This window comes from Penicillium psychrosexuale (genome assembly GCF_028828465.1).
Source record: "Penicillium psychrosexuale strain IBT 29551 chromosome Unknown utg000005l, whole genome shotgun sequence".
NCBI classification, from domain to species: domain Eukaryota; kingdom Fungi; phylum Ascomycota; class Eurotiomycetes; order Eurotiales; family Aspergillaceae; genus Penicillium; species Penicillium psychrosexuale.
Genome location: NW_026643190.1, coordinates 1,742,313 through 1,760,436, shown reverse-complemented (window position 1 = coordinate 1,760,436; position 18,124 = coordinate 1,742,313). Strand labels below are relative to the sequence as shown.

At 49.2% G+C, this 18,124-nt stretch overlaps 6 protein-coding genes across 6 annotated transcripts; 3 read left to right on the top strand and 3 right to left on the bottom strand.

Moving 5' to 3' along the window:
* Positions 1–445: 445 nt before the first annotated feature.
* N7518_009582 (putative MFS sugar transporter) lies at positions 446–2,178 on the top strand (the record flags this gene model as incomplete). The annotated part of the gene is made up of 2 exons (XM_057190508.1): positions 446–1,016; positions 1,079–2,178. 2 exons carry the CDS (start codon positions 446–448, stop codon positions 2,176–2,178), a joined length of 1,671 nt encoding a protein of 556 aa, XP_057038164.1.
* Positions 2,179–3,418: 1,240 nt separating this feature from the next.
* N7518_009581 (uncharacterized protein) lies at positions 3,419–4,928 on the bottom strand (the record flags this gene model as incomplete). Its single annotated transcript, XM_057190507.1, has 2 exons — positions 3,419–4,842; positions 4,895–4,928. The coding sequence occupies 2 exons, from the start codon at positions 4,926–4,928 to the stop codon at positions 3,419–3,421; spliced, it is 1,458 nt and encodes a 485-aa protein (XP_057038163.1).
* A 434-nt stretch (positions 4,929–5,362) lies between these two features.
* On the bottom strand, positions 5,363–7,039 carry N7518_009580 (cytochrome P450; the record flags this gene model as incomplete). The annotated part of the gene is made up of 4 exons (XM_057190506.1): positions 5,363–5,488; positions 5,542–6,177; positions 6,245–6,476; positions 6,534–7,039. 4 exons carry the CDS (start codon positions 7,037–7,039, stop codon positions 5,363–5,365), a joined length of 1,500 nt encoding a protein of 499 aa, XP_057038162.1.
* A 657-nt stretch (positions 7,040–7,696) lies between these two features.
* On the bottom strand, positions 7,697–15,124 carry N7518_009579 (type I polyketide synthase; the record flags this gene model as incomplete). The annotated part of the gene is made up of 8 exons (XM_057190505.1): positions 7,697–9,110; positions 9,163–13,502; positions 13,553–13,665; positions 13,715–13,838; positions 13,893–14,103; positions 14,151–14,459; positions 14,518–14,989; positions 15,037–15,124. The coding sequence occupies 8 exons, from the start codon at positions 15,122–15,124 to the stop codon at positions 7,697–7,699; spliced, it is 7,071 nt and encodes a 2,356-aa protein (XP_057038161.1).
* Positions 15,125–15,398: 274 nt separating this feature from the next.
* Positions 15,399–16,766, top strand: N7518_009578 (SDR family oxidoreductase; the record flags this gene model as incomplete). The annotated part of the gene is made up of 11 exons (XM_057190504.1): positions 15,399–15,421; positions 15,472–15,524; positions 15,576–15,744; positions 15,803–15,810; positions 15,859–16,032; positions 16,088–16,160; positions 16,213–16,228; positions 16,282–16,345; positions 16,403–16,459; positions 16,509–16,645; positions 16,698–16,766. The coding sequence occupies 11 exons, from the start codon at positions 15,399–15,401 to the stop codon at positions 16,764–16,766; spliced, it is 843 nt and encodes a 280-aa protein (XP_057038160.1).
* Positions 16,767–17,284: 518 nt separating this feature from the next.
* Positions 17,285–18,119, top strand: N7518_009577 (DUF3237 domain-containing protein; the record flags this gene model as incomplete). Its single annotated transcript, XM_057190503.1, has 7 exons — positions 17,285–17,335; positions 17,392–17,419; positions 17,476–17,510; positions 17,564–17,700; positions 17,752–17,767; positions 17,818–17,914; positions 17,968–18,119. 7 exons carry the CDS (start codon positions 17,285–17,287, stop codon positions 18,117–18,119), a joined length of 516 nt encoding a protein of 171 aa, XP_057038159.1.
* Positions 18,120–18,124: the final 5 nt, after the last annotated feature.

Sequence of the window (18,124 nt, the reverse complement as noted above, 5' to 3'; positions counted from 1 at the left end):
TTAGTCCTGTTTTTACCTTCCGATGAGACCGCATTTTCGTTCTTCCCCTTCTCCTCAACATCCCCGGACTGGTCCTGGATCTCCACTTCTCTCACATGGGAAAGTACCGAGTGTATACTCCAGGCCGAGCCTATAGGCCTTGGCCAATTTCTACAACATAACGCGTCCCTGAGCGGTTTTTTGACTTTGCTTTTTGCCCGACCCCCACACGGAGCCTTTGTCGTGCGTCATATCAACCGTCGCTATGGCCATCATCTGCACGGCCTCAAATAGTCCTTTCTCCTCTTCTAATGGCTAGTGTCATTGCTTGTTCCATACTTCTCTCCATTCCCTATTAGTTCTGGTCCCTGCTCCGGCAGAGCCTGAAGTGACAGTTCCACTCCACTATTATACATATATCCTTTAGTAGACCCCCAACTCATATCCTGAGAAAGTCTCCTTCATTATGGCCGACCTCAAAGATGTCGAGACACCTCAGAACACGCACAGCGAAGACAAGGACGCCGCCGCCTTTGAGATGGACGATGTGGCGGACCAAAAGCTCCAAAACGGGCTAAGCGAAGCCGCCATGGACGCGGAACTGCAGCAGCTGGAAGAGCAGGTGCACATTATCCCCAGATCCCGCTTCGATATAACCATGTCCAATCCTGCTGCCTTTACCTACGTCCTCGTCGCCTTCGCGTCCATGGGAGGTATGTTGTCTGGTCTTGACCAGTCGCTTATCAGTGGCGCAAACCTCTACCTCCCCGTTGATCTAGGCCTGTCTGCAGCAGATAACAGTCTAGTCAACGCGGGCATGCCACTCGGAGCCGTTGCCGGTGCTCTTCTCCTTTCTCCAGCAAACGAGTACCTCGGTCGTCGTATGGCTATCATTGTCTCCTGTATTCTGTACACAATCGGTGCCGCCCTGGAAGCTGGCGCTATAAACTTCGGAATGGTGTTCGCTGGCCGATTCATTCTTGGCGCTGGTGTCGGTTTGGAGGGTGGTACCGTCCCAGTCTATGTCGCAGAGTGTGGTATGTATTTCATCACACTCCATCCTACCTCTATACCCAATTCTAACCCCACTGTTTAATAGTTCCCCGCAGACTCCGCGGTAACCTCGTATCCCTGTACCAGCTAAACATCGCCCTGGGTGAAGTCCTCGGCTACGCCGTCGCTGCAATGTTCGTTAGCGTCGAAGGAAACTGGCGTTACATCCTAGGCTCCTCGCTGGTCTTCTCAACAATCCTCTTCGTGGGTATGCTCTTCCTGCCAGAGAGTCCCCGATTCCTAATGCACAAGGGACGCGAGGTCGAAGCGTACGCAGTATGGAAGAAGATCCGTGGATTCAACGACCTCGAAGCCAAAGACGAGTTCCTCGGCATGCGACAAGCCGTCACAGCTGAAAGCGAAGAGCAAGCCCAGTCGAAGAACTACCCCTGGATGGACTTCTTTACTGTACCTCGCGCACGCCGCGCCATGGTCTACGCCAATATCATGATCTTCCTCGGACAGTTCACAGGCGTCAACGCAGTGATGTACTACATGTCGACGCTGATGCAGGCCATCGGCTTCGGCGACAAGGACGCCGTCTTCATGTCCCTTGTCGGCGGTGGGGCATTGCTGGTCGGCACCATCCCGGCCGTGCTATACATGGAGCGATTTGGTCGTCGGTACTGGGCAAATGTGATGCTGCCGGGTTTCTTCATTGGTCTTCTGCTCGTCGGTGTTGGCTACACTATCGATGCTGATAAGTACCCCGCCGCGGCACAGGGCATTTACTTCACGGGTATTGTGCTGTACATGGGTTTCTTCGGCTCGTACGCTTGTTTGACGTGGGTCGTGCCTTCCGAGGTCTTCCCTACGTACCTGCGTTCATATGGAATGACGACGGCCGACGCTAACTTGTTCCTGTGCTCGTTTATCGTTACGTACAATTTCACGCGCATGATGGAGTCTATGCAGCGGATTGGTCTGACGCTTGGGTTTTACGGTGGTATTGCCATCCTCGGCTGGGCTTATCAGATTATCTTCATGCCGGAGACTAAGAACAAAACCCTTGAGGAGATAGAGGAGATTTTCTCGCTTCCTACTGCTGTTATTGTTAAGCGGAACTTGAAACAGACGGCGCAGGTCATTCGGGACTTGTCACGCTTCCGTCTCAAGAAGGTTTTTTCTCCTGAGCCGTACAACTAGGCTAGTGGTGCATCTTTGTTTGCGAGATTGAATGATGAAGAATGGAATTCGTTTTTGTTAATACAAAATTTGCTATTAGTTGCATAGTTAATAGTTCCATTTTCTATCATGACTGAGTAGATATAGGCAAAGCTGACTAGTTGTATCTCCCTCAACGTGCTACCAGGATACTCGAGGAAAGGTGTCATGGAATGCCCTCTTGGGTCCAAGGATGAGGAGGTTTGTCGACACTCTGCTAAGTAGAATCGTGGGATATATAAATGTTTGGAACGCGGAGCAACTAAACTTTTCCGCAAGCGCCGATACATTTACAGATACGATTCCTAGGCAAAATATCGAAATTCTCTAATTAAATGCTGATTTTGCGATTGGCAACAACGAAGGAATGGCCGACTCATGGCAACTATGGGTCTGTACTTGGTGGAAGGAAAGGGATGAGGAAAAAAAAAAACTAATGGGACGAGCCGGGATCGAACCAGCGACCTTGCGAACTTCAATCGCACGCTCTCCCAACTGAGCTATCGTCCCATTTGGGATGATGATCGAGGCATAGTTATGCATCATGAACAGAATATAGCTGCCTAGGTAGAATACGGATATTATATCTCAGGTTGTGAGATCACAAATACATAATTATGTACCTGTTATTTTAAGCTGATCTATATGAACTGATAAATCTTTACATAGACAAATCCTAAAAACCCGCGGAAAATAACCATTATGATAGGAATCATCCAAACGTAGGACTACGGAGTACGAGTTAAGAAGGCGGAGACAAAAACGGGCTACCTAGGCAGCTATAGTCTGTTCATGATGCATAACTATGCCTCGATCATCATCCCAAATGGGACGATAGCTCAGTTGGGAGAGCGTGCGATTGAAGTTCGCAAGGTCGCTGGTTCGATCCCGGCTCGTCCCATTAGTTTTTGCATATTTTTTGCCTTCCATACCTTCTCTATGTCGGTGGATGGATGGCTTACGTCCCGAATAATAAGGTCAAGCGGAGAGGTGGACATGTTTACTTTAAGATTTTACCGCGGCTTCCTCCTGCTTAAGTGCTGTTTTCGAATCTAGTGAACATCTCTATTATTCGCAACCACTCCAGCCTCGGGATGGTCCCTCTAGAACACATCTACCCCAAGATGGAAAGTGAGTATAAGTACAAATATAACAAGTATAAACATAAGCGTACAGTAGGCCAACAAACCGCCAACAAAACATGAGTATGTCGGGTGTCACATCAATCCCTCAAAGCTTCAAAGTCCGCTTGGATTGACGAACATATATGGTCAACCAGTGACATTTCCTCCTCTACTGGCACACCTAAGGCTCCAGCTTGCCAACTCACCGTGCACATCAAGCTACCCCCTTTGACACTGATGATGTTGAAAACAAGCGGGGCACTAGTAACATTTCCAGGCTGCGAGAACACCATCTTGACGACCTTGCACTTTTGGACTGACCCGTCACTCGAGTTATCGAAGGCAAGCAAATTGCTCAGCTCGTACGAGGAGTCCCGCTGCTGTCCAAGTTTACTCAATGTCCAATGTCTGATGCTGGGAACGTATCTCAATAGGCCGATTGCTTGATCTTGCAGTCTCGCACCGCACGCAGCGAGATTTTTCGTCATCGAGCTCGCGGCTGCCCACATCTCCTCGGAAAAATGAGGCTCCGTCACATTCGGTGCCCGTGGATGTGCCTCGTAATAGGCAGACACGAAAAGACCCCATGTGAGACCAGGCGTCCCAATAGACGCTCGCATGTCAACCGGCGTCCCCGAGACAAAATTGGTTACGTCAGGGCTAGGAATGGCCCTGCTTAGCGCCCGGACGATCATCTGGTGCATCGTTGCCGTGAGCTTGGTGTCATGACTTCTTGAAGACTGTAGGGCCTTTTGGACTAGCGGAGCCTCAATCTCGAGGAGTCTTACTCTGCTCTGGAGAGCGGCTGCCGGATCGAAGAACATGGGTGACCCAATCCAAGTACCGGCATCTAGCGTGCTGGCAGATGCGCGGAGCCCAAGAAAGTTGGCCACAAACTTCGGCAAGAAAACTGCAATCAATGGCTCGAGAAGAAATTTCCAAGATATAGGAAGCCTTTCGGGTGTGTCAAAGGGTGCCGGAAGCGTTTGACTTGGCGGAGTCACTAAGAAAGAGGCTTTCTCCTCCTTGCCAGTAGTCTGGCGCCATACATCGAGAAAGGTACGATGGAATGCAACCCCGACCATGCCGTCCCCGAGAGCATGGGAGAAGGCAAAGGCGATAAAGCATCGCGTCACTGTGTCTTGCGGCGATACCAAAGGGAGGACCACGATTCGCCAAGGTGGGATATCAGCAGGCCATGGGCGGTCAAGGATGGCTGGTAAGATCTTTTGAATTGTTGCCGTATCGCCATTAGTTCTGGCTTCGTCTTCGTGAATTATAGACAAGTGATCGTGCAGATCAATACTAGAAACCGCTTCGTATGTTGGCTTGTCCGTCTCCTTCGCCTTGATGACCACGCTTAGGTATGGGAAGTTCTCGATGCAGTGTCTCAAAGGTGCAATAAATGACTGAGCGGAGTGAACATCTATATTTTCACTCGCAATTTCATAGATTGCTCCTATGACGAGCGCGTTGTAGAAGCCGACATCTTCGCGACTAATTGTACGGCATTCATTGGGACCTGCGTTCCGGTTAGCACTACGGATATAGCTCAAGAAGTAGATTTGACTAACTTGCAAGTCTCATGAACTTTGTGGGGAGCGACATTTTCGTACAACGTGTCTCCCCCGTAGGCTCCAGTGATGTGAATTTATAGGATACGATTTAGCGTGCCTATTTGAGTTTAGCGTGGTCCTGCCATTAGCGTTACCAGGATAGGAACAAGTAGAAGTTCGTAGAGCGACTACAAAACTAATCGGTATATCAAAGTAAAAGAGTGCTTCCAAGGTTCAAATCTATTATCCATGCAGAGTAACGGATGAGGTCCGGAAGACATAAATAAGTTGCCAAATTAGGCAATGAGTGTCACCCGCAATTGTCACAATCCCTAAGTAATGGTGTTTTTATATATAAATCGAGGTCTTTCGCAAACTGGAGTGGCTAGGACAGCAAGCTGCCTATGCTATTCTTTCTTGTAATAACTGTATAACATTTCGTTCGAGCTATAGAATCATCTAGGCATGCACACTATCATTGTAGACCTAGGACAAATGATCTCTGCTAGCAATCTTGATCCAGAAATCATGATGCACCAACAAAGCTAAATTCTCCTGTTTCCAAATTGGCCTTGTTCCATTGTTAATCTTGGGGCGGAATAGACGGAAGAACTACCAGCTAGTCAGCGAGATTGAATAGTGATCTTCAAGAAAAAGAAACATACCTGAACCAAGAGCTTATACGTCTCCAAAAGTGCAATATTCTTGCCTAAGCAGATGCGAGTGCCATATCCCCACGTGAGAATACACTTATCCATCAAGGCAGCCCGATCTGGATCCTCCAACCAGCGCTCGGGGCGGAATTCATGAGCATCCTCGCCAAAGATCCGTCGATTCCGATGAACAACGTACGGATTGGCACCAATCTCTGTTCCAGCTGGGATAAATTGGTTGTGAAGTGTCATGCCTCCTTCAGAGACGTAGCGGGGAATGATCATCGGGGTGGAGGGCTGATAGCGCATTGTCTCTTTGTAACAGGCTGAGAAGTAGGGCATATCTTTGATCTCATCGTAGAGCGGAACCGGATGGCTGAGAAGTCCTCGCCGATCATAATCGTCAATCTCGGCCACCAACTTCTCATGAACGCCTGGAGTTTGGAGCACGTATCGTAGAAATCCGCAGAAGAATGCGGCTGTTGTATCAGATGCCGCCACCATTAACACAAAACATTCGGTTTTGACTTCGTCCAGCGTAATTGTGGACCCATCGGGATTCTTTGCGTTTAGGATATTGTCTAGGAAGTCACCCTGCTGTCGTTGTTTGGGATTTTTCAGTCGCTCTTCAAGGAGCCGATCGCGAAACTATTCAATTATTAGCGTTATTCTGCCTTTCACTGAATGACCAGGTACTGAAAAGATGTATACATACCGCCATGATCTTTCCTGTTCCTGACCCATCTCCGGGCTTGGGCATGAAATACCGCCTCGTGATGGGATTCTCCAGAAATGGTCGAGCTAGCCATGGCAAAGCCCCAACAATTGCAGCAAAAGGGGCCATTTTATGGAAGTTCTCAATCAAGTTCTCCACATCACGGCCTTGAGTGATGAATCCAATCGGTTCACCAAAGGAAAGCTGGCAGATCATGTCGTAGGCAAACCATCTATCAGAATCAGCTTCTTGTTCACTATTCATATCCCATATCACGGAGTCCACTCACTGCGACCAAGCAGCAAAATCCATTTCACGGCCAGTGTGAGCAAACCTCTCAGTCAACACATTCGTCCATTGGAAAATGCGCTCATCAACCTGACCCTCGAGTGATTTCAAATTCGTCAACGTAAACGAAGCAGCCACTCTCTTGCGCTTCATAGCATGCTCATCATGCTTAAGTGTCTGGAAAGGTGGCGCGATTTCTCCCAGAACCCCAACTGTATACACATCAGTTTTATCTACTCGGCGATGGTAAATCTGGGGCAAAAACATAGGATCATCCACGGCCAATAGATTCGGTGCGGCCCGCACGATAGATCCGTATTTTTCATGATACTCAATGCCTAACGTGTGTGCTTGTTTGGTGTGTAGGATCCATAGTTTGAAGAAGTCGGAGATGGAGGCCCAGAAGGGACCAGGGAATCCGCGTAGGGGATGGAAGTAGCGGTTGTAGATGCCCCGGTAGAGGATGTAGGTTGCGAGCGCGACGACACTGAGAAGGTATAAATGCATGTTGGTTGATTGAATGAATGCTCAATTCGTATAGTTTCGAGAAATGCTGGGTGTTTTATCAGTCATTTTCTGACCTAACTTGCATATACTAGGTATGACAGGCTGATGGTCAGAAATCAGACCACCGTTCATTGGCTGAGTGAGATCATTTGAAACGCAAAAGAGACCAGAAGATGGCAGTTGAATAAATCTCGAGGCGCTGCTTCAATTTTACTAGATCTCTGCGCCTAATTTCGATTATGAATGCAATTTTTGTAATCGTCGAGGCTCTCCCCCTTAAATTGAGATACTTGATGGAAATGCGGGATATGACAAAGTAGTAAGATAGATGAAGAAGAGGAACTATCTGAGGAGAAACCATGTAAGTACTTACACCTGGCGGGGGAAAGCCTTGTACATGACAATGTGTTCTGGGTTTAATATAGGAAATGACGTAAAAAGAAGTGAGAACTTCATTCTTTGCTAAGTCCTGTAAATAGTGGATGGCAGAGGTGACCTTAGTTTGTATTCATCCTAGTCAGAGGCTTTTATTCATAAATTGTGATACTACATGGCAGATTTAAAGGTTAAAAAAGACCCATATGACAAGGACAAGGACAAGGTTTATGATTGAGGCTTTATGTAACTCTAATAGCAGAAAAGACGAAAACAAACAAATTATAGAGTCAATTTGCTCTCCACAGCATCAGATAGGCTCTGCAGCGACGAGGTCTGATTCAAAACATCCAAGAAAGGAATATCAACTTTGAAAACGGTGTAGAACCACGACCGGAACTCCGACGCAATCATACTGTCCATTCCGTAAGAGGTGATTGGCTTGCTCGAGTCAATCTTATCCAATCCCATGAGCAGCAGGTTTGAGAAGCGCTTCCTGACAAGAAGAAGAATGGCTTCGTTGAGGGTGGACGCGGATGCAATTTCACTGTTAGTTGAGACCATGGTCTTGAGGACAGTGGCGGGGATTCCAGCAGCCCAGGGGAGGGCAGATACGGAGGTAGCGGAGGACGACACAGCGGAATCCAGAGAAGCCGGTGAATCGAGCGACGCAGATAGAAGAACGGCTCTGGGATCTTGCATTGTGCCGTTGCTGACGTCGAATCCTTGATCGAGCAGTTTGCGGATGGCCTGCGGCTCCAGTCCCGTGAGGATGTGCGAGGCAGAAAGACGGTCATATTCGAGACCTGGGGCCAGTGACTTTGGTCCATCAGCCGAAGTGTGGGCGAGTGCGAGGTCGACGACCTGGATCAGCTCAGCTTCGTTGAGAGGCTGGATACCCTTCCGGAGGAGAAGCGCCTCAATTTCTGGGTTTTCATGAAGATAACCCACCTCCGAGATCATTCCGAGACCGATGGAGACGATGGGCTTTCCGACGCTGCGACGGTATCTTGCGAAAGCGTCAAGGAAGCCGTTGGCAGAGCAGTAGTTGGATTCGGTGGCTGTGCCAACACTGCCCGAAACCGAAGAGGTCAGGAGGAAGAAGTCTAGTTCGCTGTCACCGTGAGCTTCTAAAGCATGGTGTAGGTTCCAGGTTCCTTGCCACTTGGGCTGGATGCCCGTATGCCAAGCCTTGTGGGTCATGGTGGAGAAGAGGGCCTCACTGAGACCCATTGCGGCTTGAATCACACCGCCGATGGGCTTGATGCAAGCGGCGACGGCGGCATCGGCATCGGAGGCATTGACGATGTCTCCGCGCACAACTTTGACAACAGCACCAGAGGCCTCAAGGTTAGACACCAGCTCACGGGCTGCAGGCTTGTCACACCCAGAGCGACCGAGGAAAGTGAAATGACGAGCGCCGCGATCGAACATCCAGCGGCTGAGACTGCGACCTAGACCACCAAGACAACCAATGAGGAGGTAAGACTTGTTTGGGTCAAAGGTGGTGAGATGGCGCGCATGGGCAACTTGGATGAGACTGGATGGGTTCTCCAACGAGATCACGACCTTACCAATACGGCCCTTGGTAGAGAAGAAGCGGTATGCTTGAGCGATATCACTAACATCGAAGGTGGAAATGGGAACTGGCTTGACAGAGCCAGCTCGGTACAGCTCCAAAGCCTCGGCAAATTTACTAAAAGAATATTAGTTTGTTGTAAAAACAGAATGGAGAGAGGATGTCTTACGTGATCCAAATGTTGCGGTAGTGTTCATCTTCGTGGTAGAAGAGCTCCGTCAGATCAAAGGCAGTGAAGGTCACGTTACGCAAGAACATGCGCATATCCAACTGTCCGGCATCGATAATGTCGCGCTTGCCAACCTCCACAAAGCGGCCAAAGTTGGCACAACATTGCCAAGTAGCATGCAGCAGATCGCCTGTCAGGGAATTAACGACGACATCAACACCCCGACCGTTGGTGGCGGCCAAAATACCGGCAACAAACGAATCATTCCGGGAGTTGAAGATATTCTCACGAGGAACTCCAAGTTCGTTGACCAGATAATCCTTCTTTTCATCTGTGCTGACGGTGGTATACACGGTCGCTCCGCGTTGAAGAGCGACCGCAATAGTGGCGGTTCCAAAGGCACCGGCACCGGAATGCACGAGAATAGTTTCGCCGGAGCGCAGGTGAGCGCGATCATCCAGGGCATATAGAGCAGTTCCATAAATAACAGGCAGGGTGGGCATCACTTCAAAGCTCTCGTGAGGCAGCATTTTGAGACAAGCCCAGGCCGGGACCCGCTCGATAGTGCTGAAGCTATTTGGCGCCAGGACAACAACACGATCACCAGCAACGAGATTGGAGACGTCTGAAGCAACGCCACGGACGATTCCACTGAACTCAATGGCAGCCGTGCCCTTGCGGGTTTCGATCTTGCCAGACAGCGTGTAGATGTCTTTGGCGTTGAGACTAACGGCCTTGACTTCTATTTCAACATGACCAGATGGAATCTCGGTGGGGGGATTGGCCAGACGCTGGAAATAAATCGAGTCAGTAATGCCAACGCGTTTGATGGCAAGCTGAGCAGGGGACGCTTCGGCCAGAGTCATGGTGTCAACCTCGTCAGTCCTGCGCTTGCTGAACAGATCATTGAGTGTGGTATCGGGCAGGAACCGGCTCACGTGGAGGAGACCATCGTGCCAGACAAACTCCTTGTCATCGGCCGTGTCCTCGACGGTGAGTATGTGCTCGACTTTCGTGCAAATGGTATCGCGACCGGTGTCGTTGGGGTGCTTTCCAACGTCCAGAACGACGAAGCGCAGAGCTGGTTGTTCGAGCATCAGGGCACGCGAGAGACCGCTAGACAGAGAGAGATCAGGAGCATCACCAGTGATAGTGGAGGCGCCTGTCAGCCAAATGAGCTCTGCAGCGTTGTCCGTGACGATCTTGAAACGCATCATCTCCTCTGGTGTCATGGTTGGGATGAAGGGGGTCTCCATCTCCAGTAGGGAGATGACAGTCGACTGTGCGATCATCTCCTCGGTCACTTCATCAAGGCGTGCAGAGGAGATGTCCTCCGCGACAAAGAACTGGCGGAGAGCATCCGCCATCTTCGACGGTTGATCGTGAAGCAGGACCACGCGGCGGTTCCATTTGCGCTGTGGCTGAGAAGAAAGAACAAGAGTGATTCCAAAGGGTAGATTGAATACAGTGCATCCAGACTGAGCCAGAATGTCAGACGGGACACTCTCTGTTCGGGAAACAATGATGCCATTCACATCGAGCAGACTCAGAAACTGGTCCACCTTCTTCAACGACTTGGGGTATGCGCTATGAGGAAGCAAAACAACGTCGTACTTCTCCTCGATCTCCTCGATCTTCTCGCTCTCGGCGGTCTTCCATTCTCGGATGCGAGGGAAATCGGTCTTCTCATCCAACAACTCCCGCCATCCCTGGGTCTTGCAGTCGCATCCCTTGCCGAGCTCCAACACGCGCAGTCGAGGATTCTTGTGCGCAGCCAGATCCAACAAGGCAGAAACAACACCAACCTTGCCATTGTCCGCCAAATCGGGGTGATTGACAAGAAAATCGGTGATGACCTCTTGCAGATGAGGTTGATCAGCGGTTGTCAGTCGGCTAAGGTCTGGCTTCCAGACCACTCGCAAGCATGGGTGACGGCCTGTGTCGGAGTCTTCTTGTTCAGCCTTGCCGGTGTACAGAGACAGGCGAACACCGCGCATGTTGATCACAGAAGACCCAGAGCCATCTTGCAATGAGGCATCAATCGACTTGGTTCCAAATCCGGTGCTCTGAGACAGAGAATGGATAGATCCGGATGCATTAACACTCTCTGTGCTGGGAGTGTTAATCTCGCACAGGTCGAGGAAGACGGGTAGATAGGCGCGAAGTCGGTTGAGATTACCGGCTGTGCCACCCATTATGGCGGCCTGCAAACAGGCATCGATGGTCAATGGGTGAACGGTGTAGTAATCGCCTTGATACGATGTTCGGGCAACACGTTGCTTGATAACCGTTTCAGAGACGGCAGCCGGGTTGATTCTCTTCTTGTCTGTCTTCATCGACACCAGGGATTGGAAAGTGGGACCAAAGACAAGCCCTTCCTCGGCCAGCTTGGAGTACCATGGGCCCATTGACCATTGCTCATATTGGGCGGTATCAACTGCGATGGCTGGCAAGGACTTTCGGTCGAGTCTTATGCAGCCTGTGCAATGCGAGACTGCGGCTCCAGCCTGCCACGACGAGATAGCGAAGTCATACCAAGTGTTGGAGACGGATGCCTTGGAAATGCGAGCTGGGGAGACAGTTGTGTACAAATCAGCCTGTTGATGTTCATCCGCGTGTATGATCAATGCGGAGGCGATGTTGACGTTGCGTAAAACAAACGATGAGTCAGCCTCGGCAAGGTTCTTGATCTGCGAAATGGCCTCAATCGCCATGGAAATGTATCCAGCAGCTGGGAAGACAACCTGGCTCTCAAGCTTATGGTCATTCAGCCAGGGCACCTCGTTCAGTCGCACGGTATTCTTCCAGACCCGGTCAACACCGTTACCAGCGGCCATTTCTGATCCCAGCAATTCATGACGCGGGTAGGCGCGACTGCGAAGATCACTACTCAGTCGTGACTCTCTCCACAGAAGCTGGCTGTAGCTCCAGTGGTAAGTAGGAAGATCGGGAATAACCTTGGCCACGGCAGAAGAAGTATCGTTGACGGCCATGACGTTGATATCCTGTCCACGGATGTAAAGTTCTCCAGCGAGAGTCTTTAGGCAGATATCGGCATCTTTGCCGCGGACGAGGGTAGCGCTGTATGGTGCATCATCGATAGAATATTGCAAGAATGTTCGAATCTGCTTGACGGGCAATTGCAGGGCTGAATGGGGTCCAATCTCAATGAGATGGCATTTGCCCTTCTCCAGGATTCTGGTAACGGCTGCCGAAAACTGCACGGAGTTCTCGAGATTCTGGCGCCAATAGCTGTGAGGCAAGACTGCAGTTGTCTTACGGCTGTACCAGTTGGGCCCGTCCACACCCACACTCGAAAAGAACTGGATGTCTTTGTCGATATAATTGGCGGGAAGAGTTGGCCATGCCTGCTCAATAAGGCGTTCGTACTCTTCACCAATCTCCTTCATCATATAAGAGTGATAAGCCTTGCCACCTGTCTGTAGTTTGCGGGCGAATTTTCCTGCCTGGGAGGCTGTCTGCAAGAGGGTTTCCACACCGGAGACGCTACCAGAGATTGTCACACTCTCAGGGGAATTGACACATGCAACAACCACTTCCTTCTCGAGAGAAAGCTCTGCAATCAATTTTTTGGCCTCTTCTGCGCTACCGCCAAGTGCCATCATGGATCCTTGCGATTTGAGCTGGCCGACAACATGTCCCCGATAATAGGCAATCATGATCGCCTGGGCTTCACTCAACAATCCAGCGGCGTATGCTGCAGCAATTTCTCCAGAGGAATGACCGGCCACCATTTGAGGAGCGACGCCCCAGCTGTTAAGTAGGTTGACGAGACCGATTTGCACTGCAGTACACAGAGGCTGAGAGAATCTCGCATCGCCGACGCGACTGGTAGCAGCGGGCTCCATTAAAACATCCTTGATCGACCAGGCGGGTGCCTCAGGCAGTGTCTGCAGCACATTATCGAGGTGGTCGATGGTGTCCCGGTAAATCGGGCTCTGCTCGAACAGTTGGCGGCCCATCTCCGCCCATTGAGCACCCTGGCCGGTGAAAAGGAAGGCGATGTCCAATACCGGAAGGGTTTTGGTGACCAATCCCTCGACTACGAGATCAGCTGTTGCAGTGGCCTGACTGGCAAGGATATAACCACGCTGAGACAGCTTCGATCGACGGTTTGCGAGTGTATGGGCGAGATCCACAAAGTCATAGTTCGCGCCGTTGCGGATGCTATAGCTGAGATCGGTGATCCGGGCCTCCAAAGCTTCAACGGTAGAGGCAGACAGAGCTAGAAGGTATTTCTTATCTGCAGGTTGGTTATGTGTGATTGCCTTGGGAACCTTGTTGACTGAGGCCAAATACTGAATCGGATCTTCCAGAATCTATGACGGTTAGTATCGCATTATTTTGAATTGGAGAGCAAATCGCTTACTGCATGGGCATTTGCACCACCATAGCCAAACGAGTTAATGCTGACACGGCGCATAGCAGATGGCCAGTCGGTAAGTTTGGTCACGATTTTCATGTTCCAATCCGCCAATTTGACTTTCTGGTTAGCATCATGACTCTCATTCAACTCGGATATAGGACTCACGCTTGGGGTTCAACTTGGTCACGCCAACTGTAGCAGGGATGGCCTGGTGCTCGAAGGTGAGGATTGCCTTGATTACAGCAGTGATTCCACTGGCTGCCTCACTGTGTCCGACATTTGTTTTGTTCTAGGTCCAATTGTTTAGCCGACCGCATATTCATTGTTGAGTTGAAATACTCACAGCACCAATTAGCAAAGGAGATCTTCCCTTGCGCTTGAAAACCCGGCTCAGGGCTTCAACTTCCATGGGGTCACCGACGGCAGTACCAGTACCATGGCATTCGACGTAGTCGGTGTCTTCCACGAAGAGCCCAGCCATGCGGTAGGCCTTGCGGATGACGTCTGCCTGTCCCGAGATACTGGGTTGAGTGATACCGGAGGTTTTACCATTTCTAGAACAGTTAGTATGCTTCGACGCATCTGGAATGAGAAAACATACGCATTGACGGCGCTGCCTCGAATCACCGCGCGGATTGGGTCGCCATCTCGCAGAGCAGCCGACAGCCGCTTGATATACAAAGCGCTGACACCCTCAGCACGACCGTAGCCATCTGCACTAGCATCGAAGGTGTGGCAAGTCGAGGTTGGGGAGAGAACACCTCCCTTCATGGTTCCGAGATGCTGCTCCGGGCCCATGATCAAATTGGCACCGGCCACCACAGCGCCTTCGCATTCCCCAGCCTTGATGGCGTTGACGGCGTTGTGGAGACAATAAATTGATGATGAACAAGCTGTGTCGACAGTGAAACTATTGATTTTGTCAGATTGAAAGATGGAAAAGTCCATTGGTGCTAATGACCACATACCTAGGACCGCGAAGGTCAAAAATGTAGCTCAGACGGTTGGAGAGGATTGCAGTACCGGAACCAGTGGCACTGTATCGGTGCAGCGACTCCGGATCTCTGGCCTGCATGGTCTGAAAGTCCACGGTGAAATTGCCGACATAGACACCAATGTCTGCGCCGGCAACCTGCTTGAGGGAAACACCAGCACTTTCAAAGCATTCATAGACAACCTCGAGCAGCTTGCGCTGCTGAGGGTCCATGTACGTGGCTTCGAGATTGTTGATTCCGAAGAAGGAGTTTTCAAATTGACGTACATCCTCCTGCAAGAAATAGCCGCCCTTGGTGTTCATCACACCGGCACGATCGCCTTCGGGGTGGAAGAATCCGTCGGCATTGAAACGCTCCTTCGGAATTTCGCTTTGACCTGTTCGCTCATTGATGAGCATCTCCCAGAAGTCATTGGGGGAGGAGACGCCGCCGGGAAGTCGGCAAGCTTTATCGGTTAGCTGTATGGACCCGAGAAGATGGAGTAATACTTACCCATTCCGACAATCACAATGGGGTCATTGGTTGGCTCTGGTCCATTGGACAGAGTAGCCTCGAGGGAAGAAACGTCGATAGAACCCATTTCGTTGGTGTAAACCTCTTGGATAGAATTGTCCTTGGGAATGGAATTGTCAATTTGTTGATTCGGGAATAAACTTGCACTCTTCAAACTGTGTATATATATCCCCTGTACTATTCTATATAATCTCTAAATGTATACAGCAAGGATCTGACCAAGTGTGCAGTGACAAAGTGACAAGGCTCACTGTCAGACGTCAGGCTTATACGCGGTCAGATCGGTCAGATCGACCTATACTTTAACACCCTCAGGGCAATTAAGCATCGGCAAAACCAAAATGAAGTCCGTTTTAATTACAGGGTCAGTTTTGTTTTGTTTGTTGGATCTCCCAATATTGACGAACGATTCAGTTGTGGAAAGGGAGGCATCGGCGAGGCCTTGGCTCTTCAGTATCGCGCTCGAGGTACAACTCCCATTTATTATTCATGTGCAAGCAACTCATTAAACCAATCAGGTTGCACTGTTCTGGCCACTGTTCTGCCCTGGGAATCTAAAGAGCATCTTTCTTCGGTTGGCATCGCTTGTTTTGAGTTAGATGTGACGAAAGATGACTCCGTCCGAGCCTTGCGCAAAGCAGTCGAGGAGAAGATTGGGGATCGACTCGACATTCTAGTGAACAATGCGTAAGTTTTCGTGACAATCAATCTTCGATTTGGTTTATTTCAATTTAACAATATATAGTGGGATCTGTAAGCTTCTGTTGATGCAGTACAGGATGAAATAATACTAAGAAGCAGGCTATACAATGACCGCCATCGACACCGATGTTAAACAAGTGCAACAGATGTTTGAGGTCAATCTCTTTGGACCAATTCGAATGGTAAATATCTTCCACCCCTTGCTAATTCTAGCCAAAGGGTGTGTCGTCAATATTGGCTCTGTCGGAGGGGTTGTACCCTACATGTATGGCTGTATGTCTATCTGAAATATGGGTTCGGCTGAAATCCACAACTGACTGCAATTTAGCTTCATACAACGCTAGTAAAGCTGCGCTACATCACTGGGGAAATACACTCCGAGTGGAGATGAGCCCATTGGGGTCTGTCAATTATCCACCTCTGTACTTTTTCGCTCGCTAATCGTTCGAACAGCGTTCGAGTCATCAATGTGATTATCTCAAGGCAGTATAATATAAGAGTTCGGACTAACAATACATCTAGATTATATCTGGCAATATTGGCACCAATATCCTTGACCGGGATTCATCGCGTACTCTCCCTCCAGGTGCGTCGGCAACCCCTGCAGTTTGGCTCCCACATTGTCAACTAATAAAATATATAGACTCATTCTACGCTCCTCTGCAGAAGGAGTTCCAAGCTCATGTTCAAAGAGTGCCCAGTAAGCTGAAATATTGAATATTGTTCGTGCAAGGTTGGCTGACCAACAGATACAACCGATCGCATGGTGTATGCCAAATCGGTGGTGCAGCAGTCGCTAAGAGCATGTCCACCCGCCTGGCACTGGGTAGGCAATACCTCGACCCTCGTGTGGTTTATGGATATCTTCGCGTTTCGCACTATCTGGGTAGGTTTTTACTCTACGGTTCTGGACACATGGCATCCACTAATAATAACAGGACCACGTGCTATGGCCTGTCTTTAGTCTGGGGAAACTGAAGAATGCGATGAAATCCAGATCTATCTAGATAGCGAATCAACAATTACTGTCATTCAATGGGAATAAACATTACTAGTTCGCTTCCAAAATTTACGTGGTCAAACTGCAGCGAGCGGGCATTTCAATTACAGGGCACATCCATGGCAGTGTTTCTGTTGGCTTAGATTATAATCTTATATCCAAAATAAGCTAATATCTAGGTATAGGATATGCTTTATTTAAAATTGAAAAATATTCTAATGTTATCACTTTTCTGGATCACAATAATCTAGTTGTATTTATGTTATTGTATGCTTCTGAGCATCTAGTTGATGTAAATCATAAAGCCTAGGTTCTGCTAAGATAGTCATTAGAATGTATGACGTTCAATCTAGATTGAGTCTGTGCTTCTGTGTCGTTCAAAATCCCAGGTCTGACGATCTGACACTGTTTCTGACAGTCTGACATGCAGGGTGTCACTCTTTTTGAAATATATAAAACAGATCAAATCCATCACTACCTAGTAACATGTTCAAACAGCTATTTCCTATTAAGATTCCCATCACCATGTCTCAAACTTCCGGATTTCCCACTCTTCGCCCCGCCTATATTCTCAAGGTGTGTAAATAGATGCATCTCTGCAAAATCACCTCACTTGACTAACAACGAGATAGCTGCAAGTAGGAGAGGGACAGCCTGTTGGTATGAAAATACGATTGTGCACATTACATCGCCTCAGCCTAATCATTTTTCTGCAGGCGCAACATCTTCAGGATCGACCTTTATCCACTATGTGAGTTTCCAGTCTCAATCTCCCTCATGGCCTGATTTCTAACTTTTGTTCAGAGCACCCCAGGCGGAAGCATCTCCACTGTAGAGGGATTTTCACCTAGCATCGATGCTGAGGTTGTCTTTGCTGGCGACTGGTTGTATTTCGATCCCGATCAGCAACATAGTCGGATGAATGTCAAGGGTGTTGCGAGGTGAGTTTATATCTCACATGCTTATATACATCTTACTGACAAATCAATTAGAACTACCGAAGGCGAAGTGAGTATCGTCAATACCAGCAAGAAAACCCAGAACTAACGAACTGGCAGGGCATCAACTTCGCCTATTCGGGCGTCTCCGGAGTTTCGCCCGACTTGGGTGCCATTTTCCAAGGACAACCGAAAACTATTCCATTCGGATTATCAAGTTAGTTCTTTGACACAAATCTTCATGATATGATATGCTAACACATTTTCTAGCCATGAATCCCACTTTTGAGGTGGGTCACCCTCGTCTCAAGGACCTCGAGAACAGCACTTGGGTTGGCAATGGCCGATTTTCATTGGAGGGAGACAAGTTATACGTGGAGGTCCGCATCTCGCAGGTTGTTTCCAGCAAGGATATGGATTAGATGGA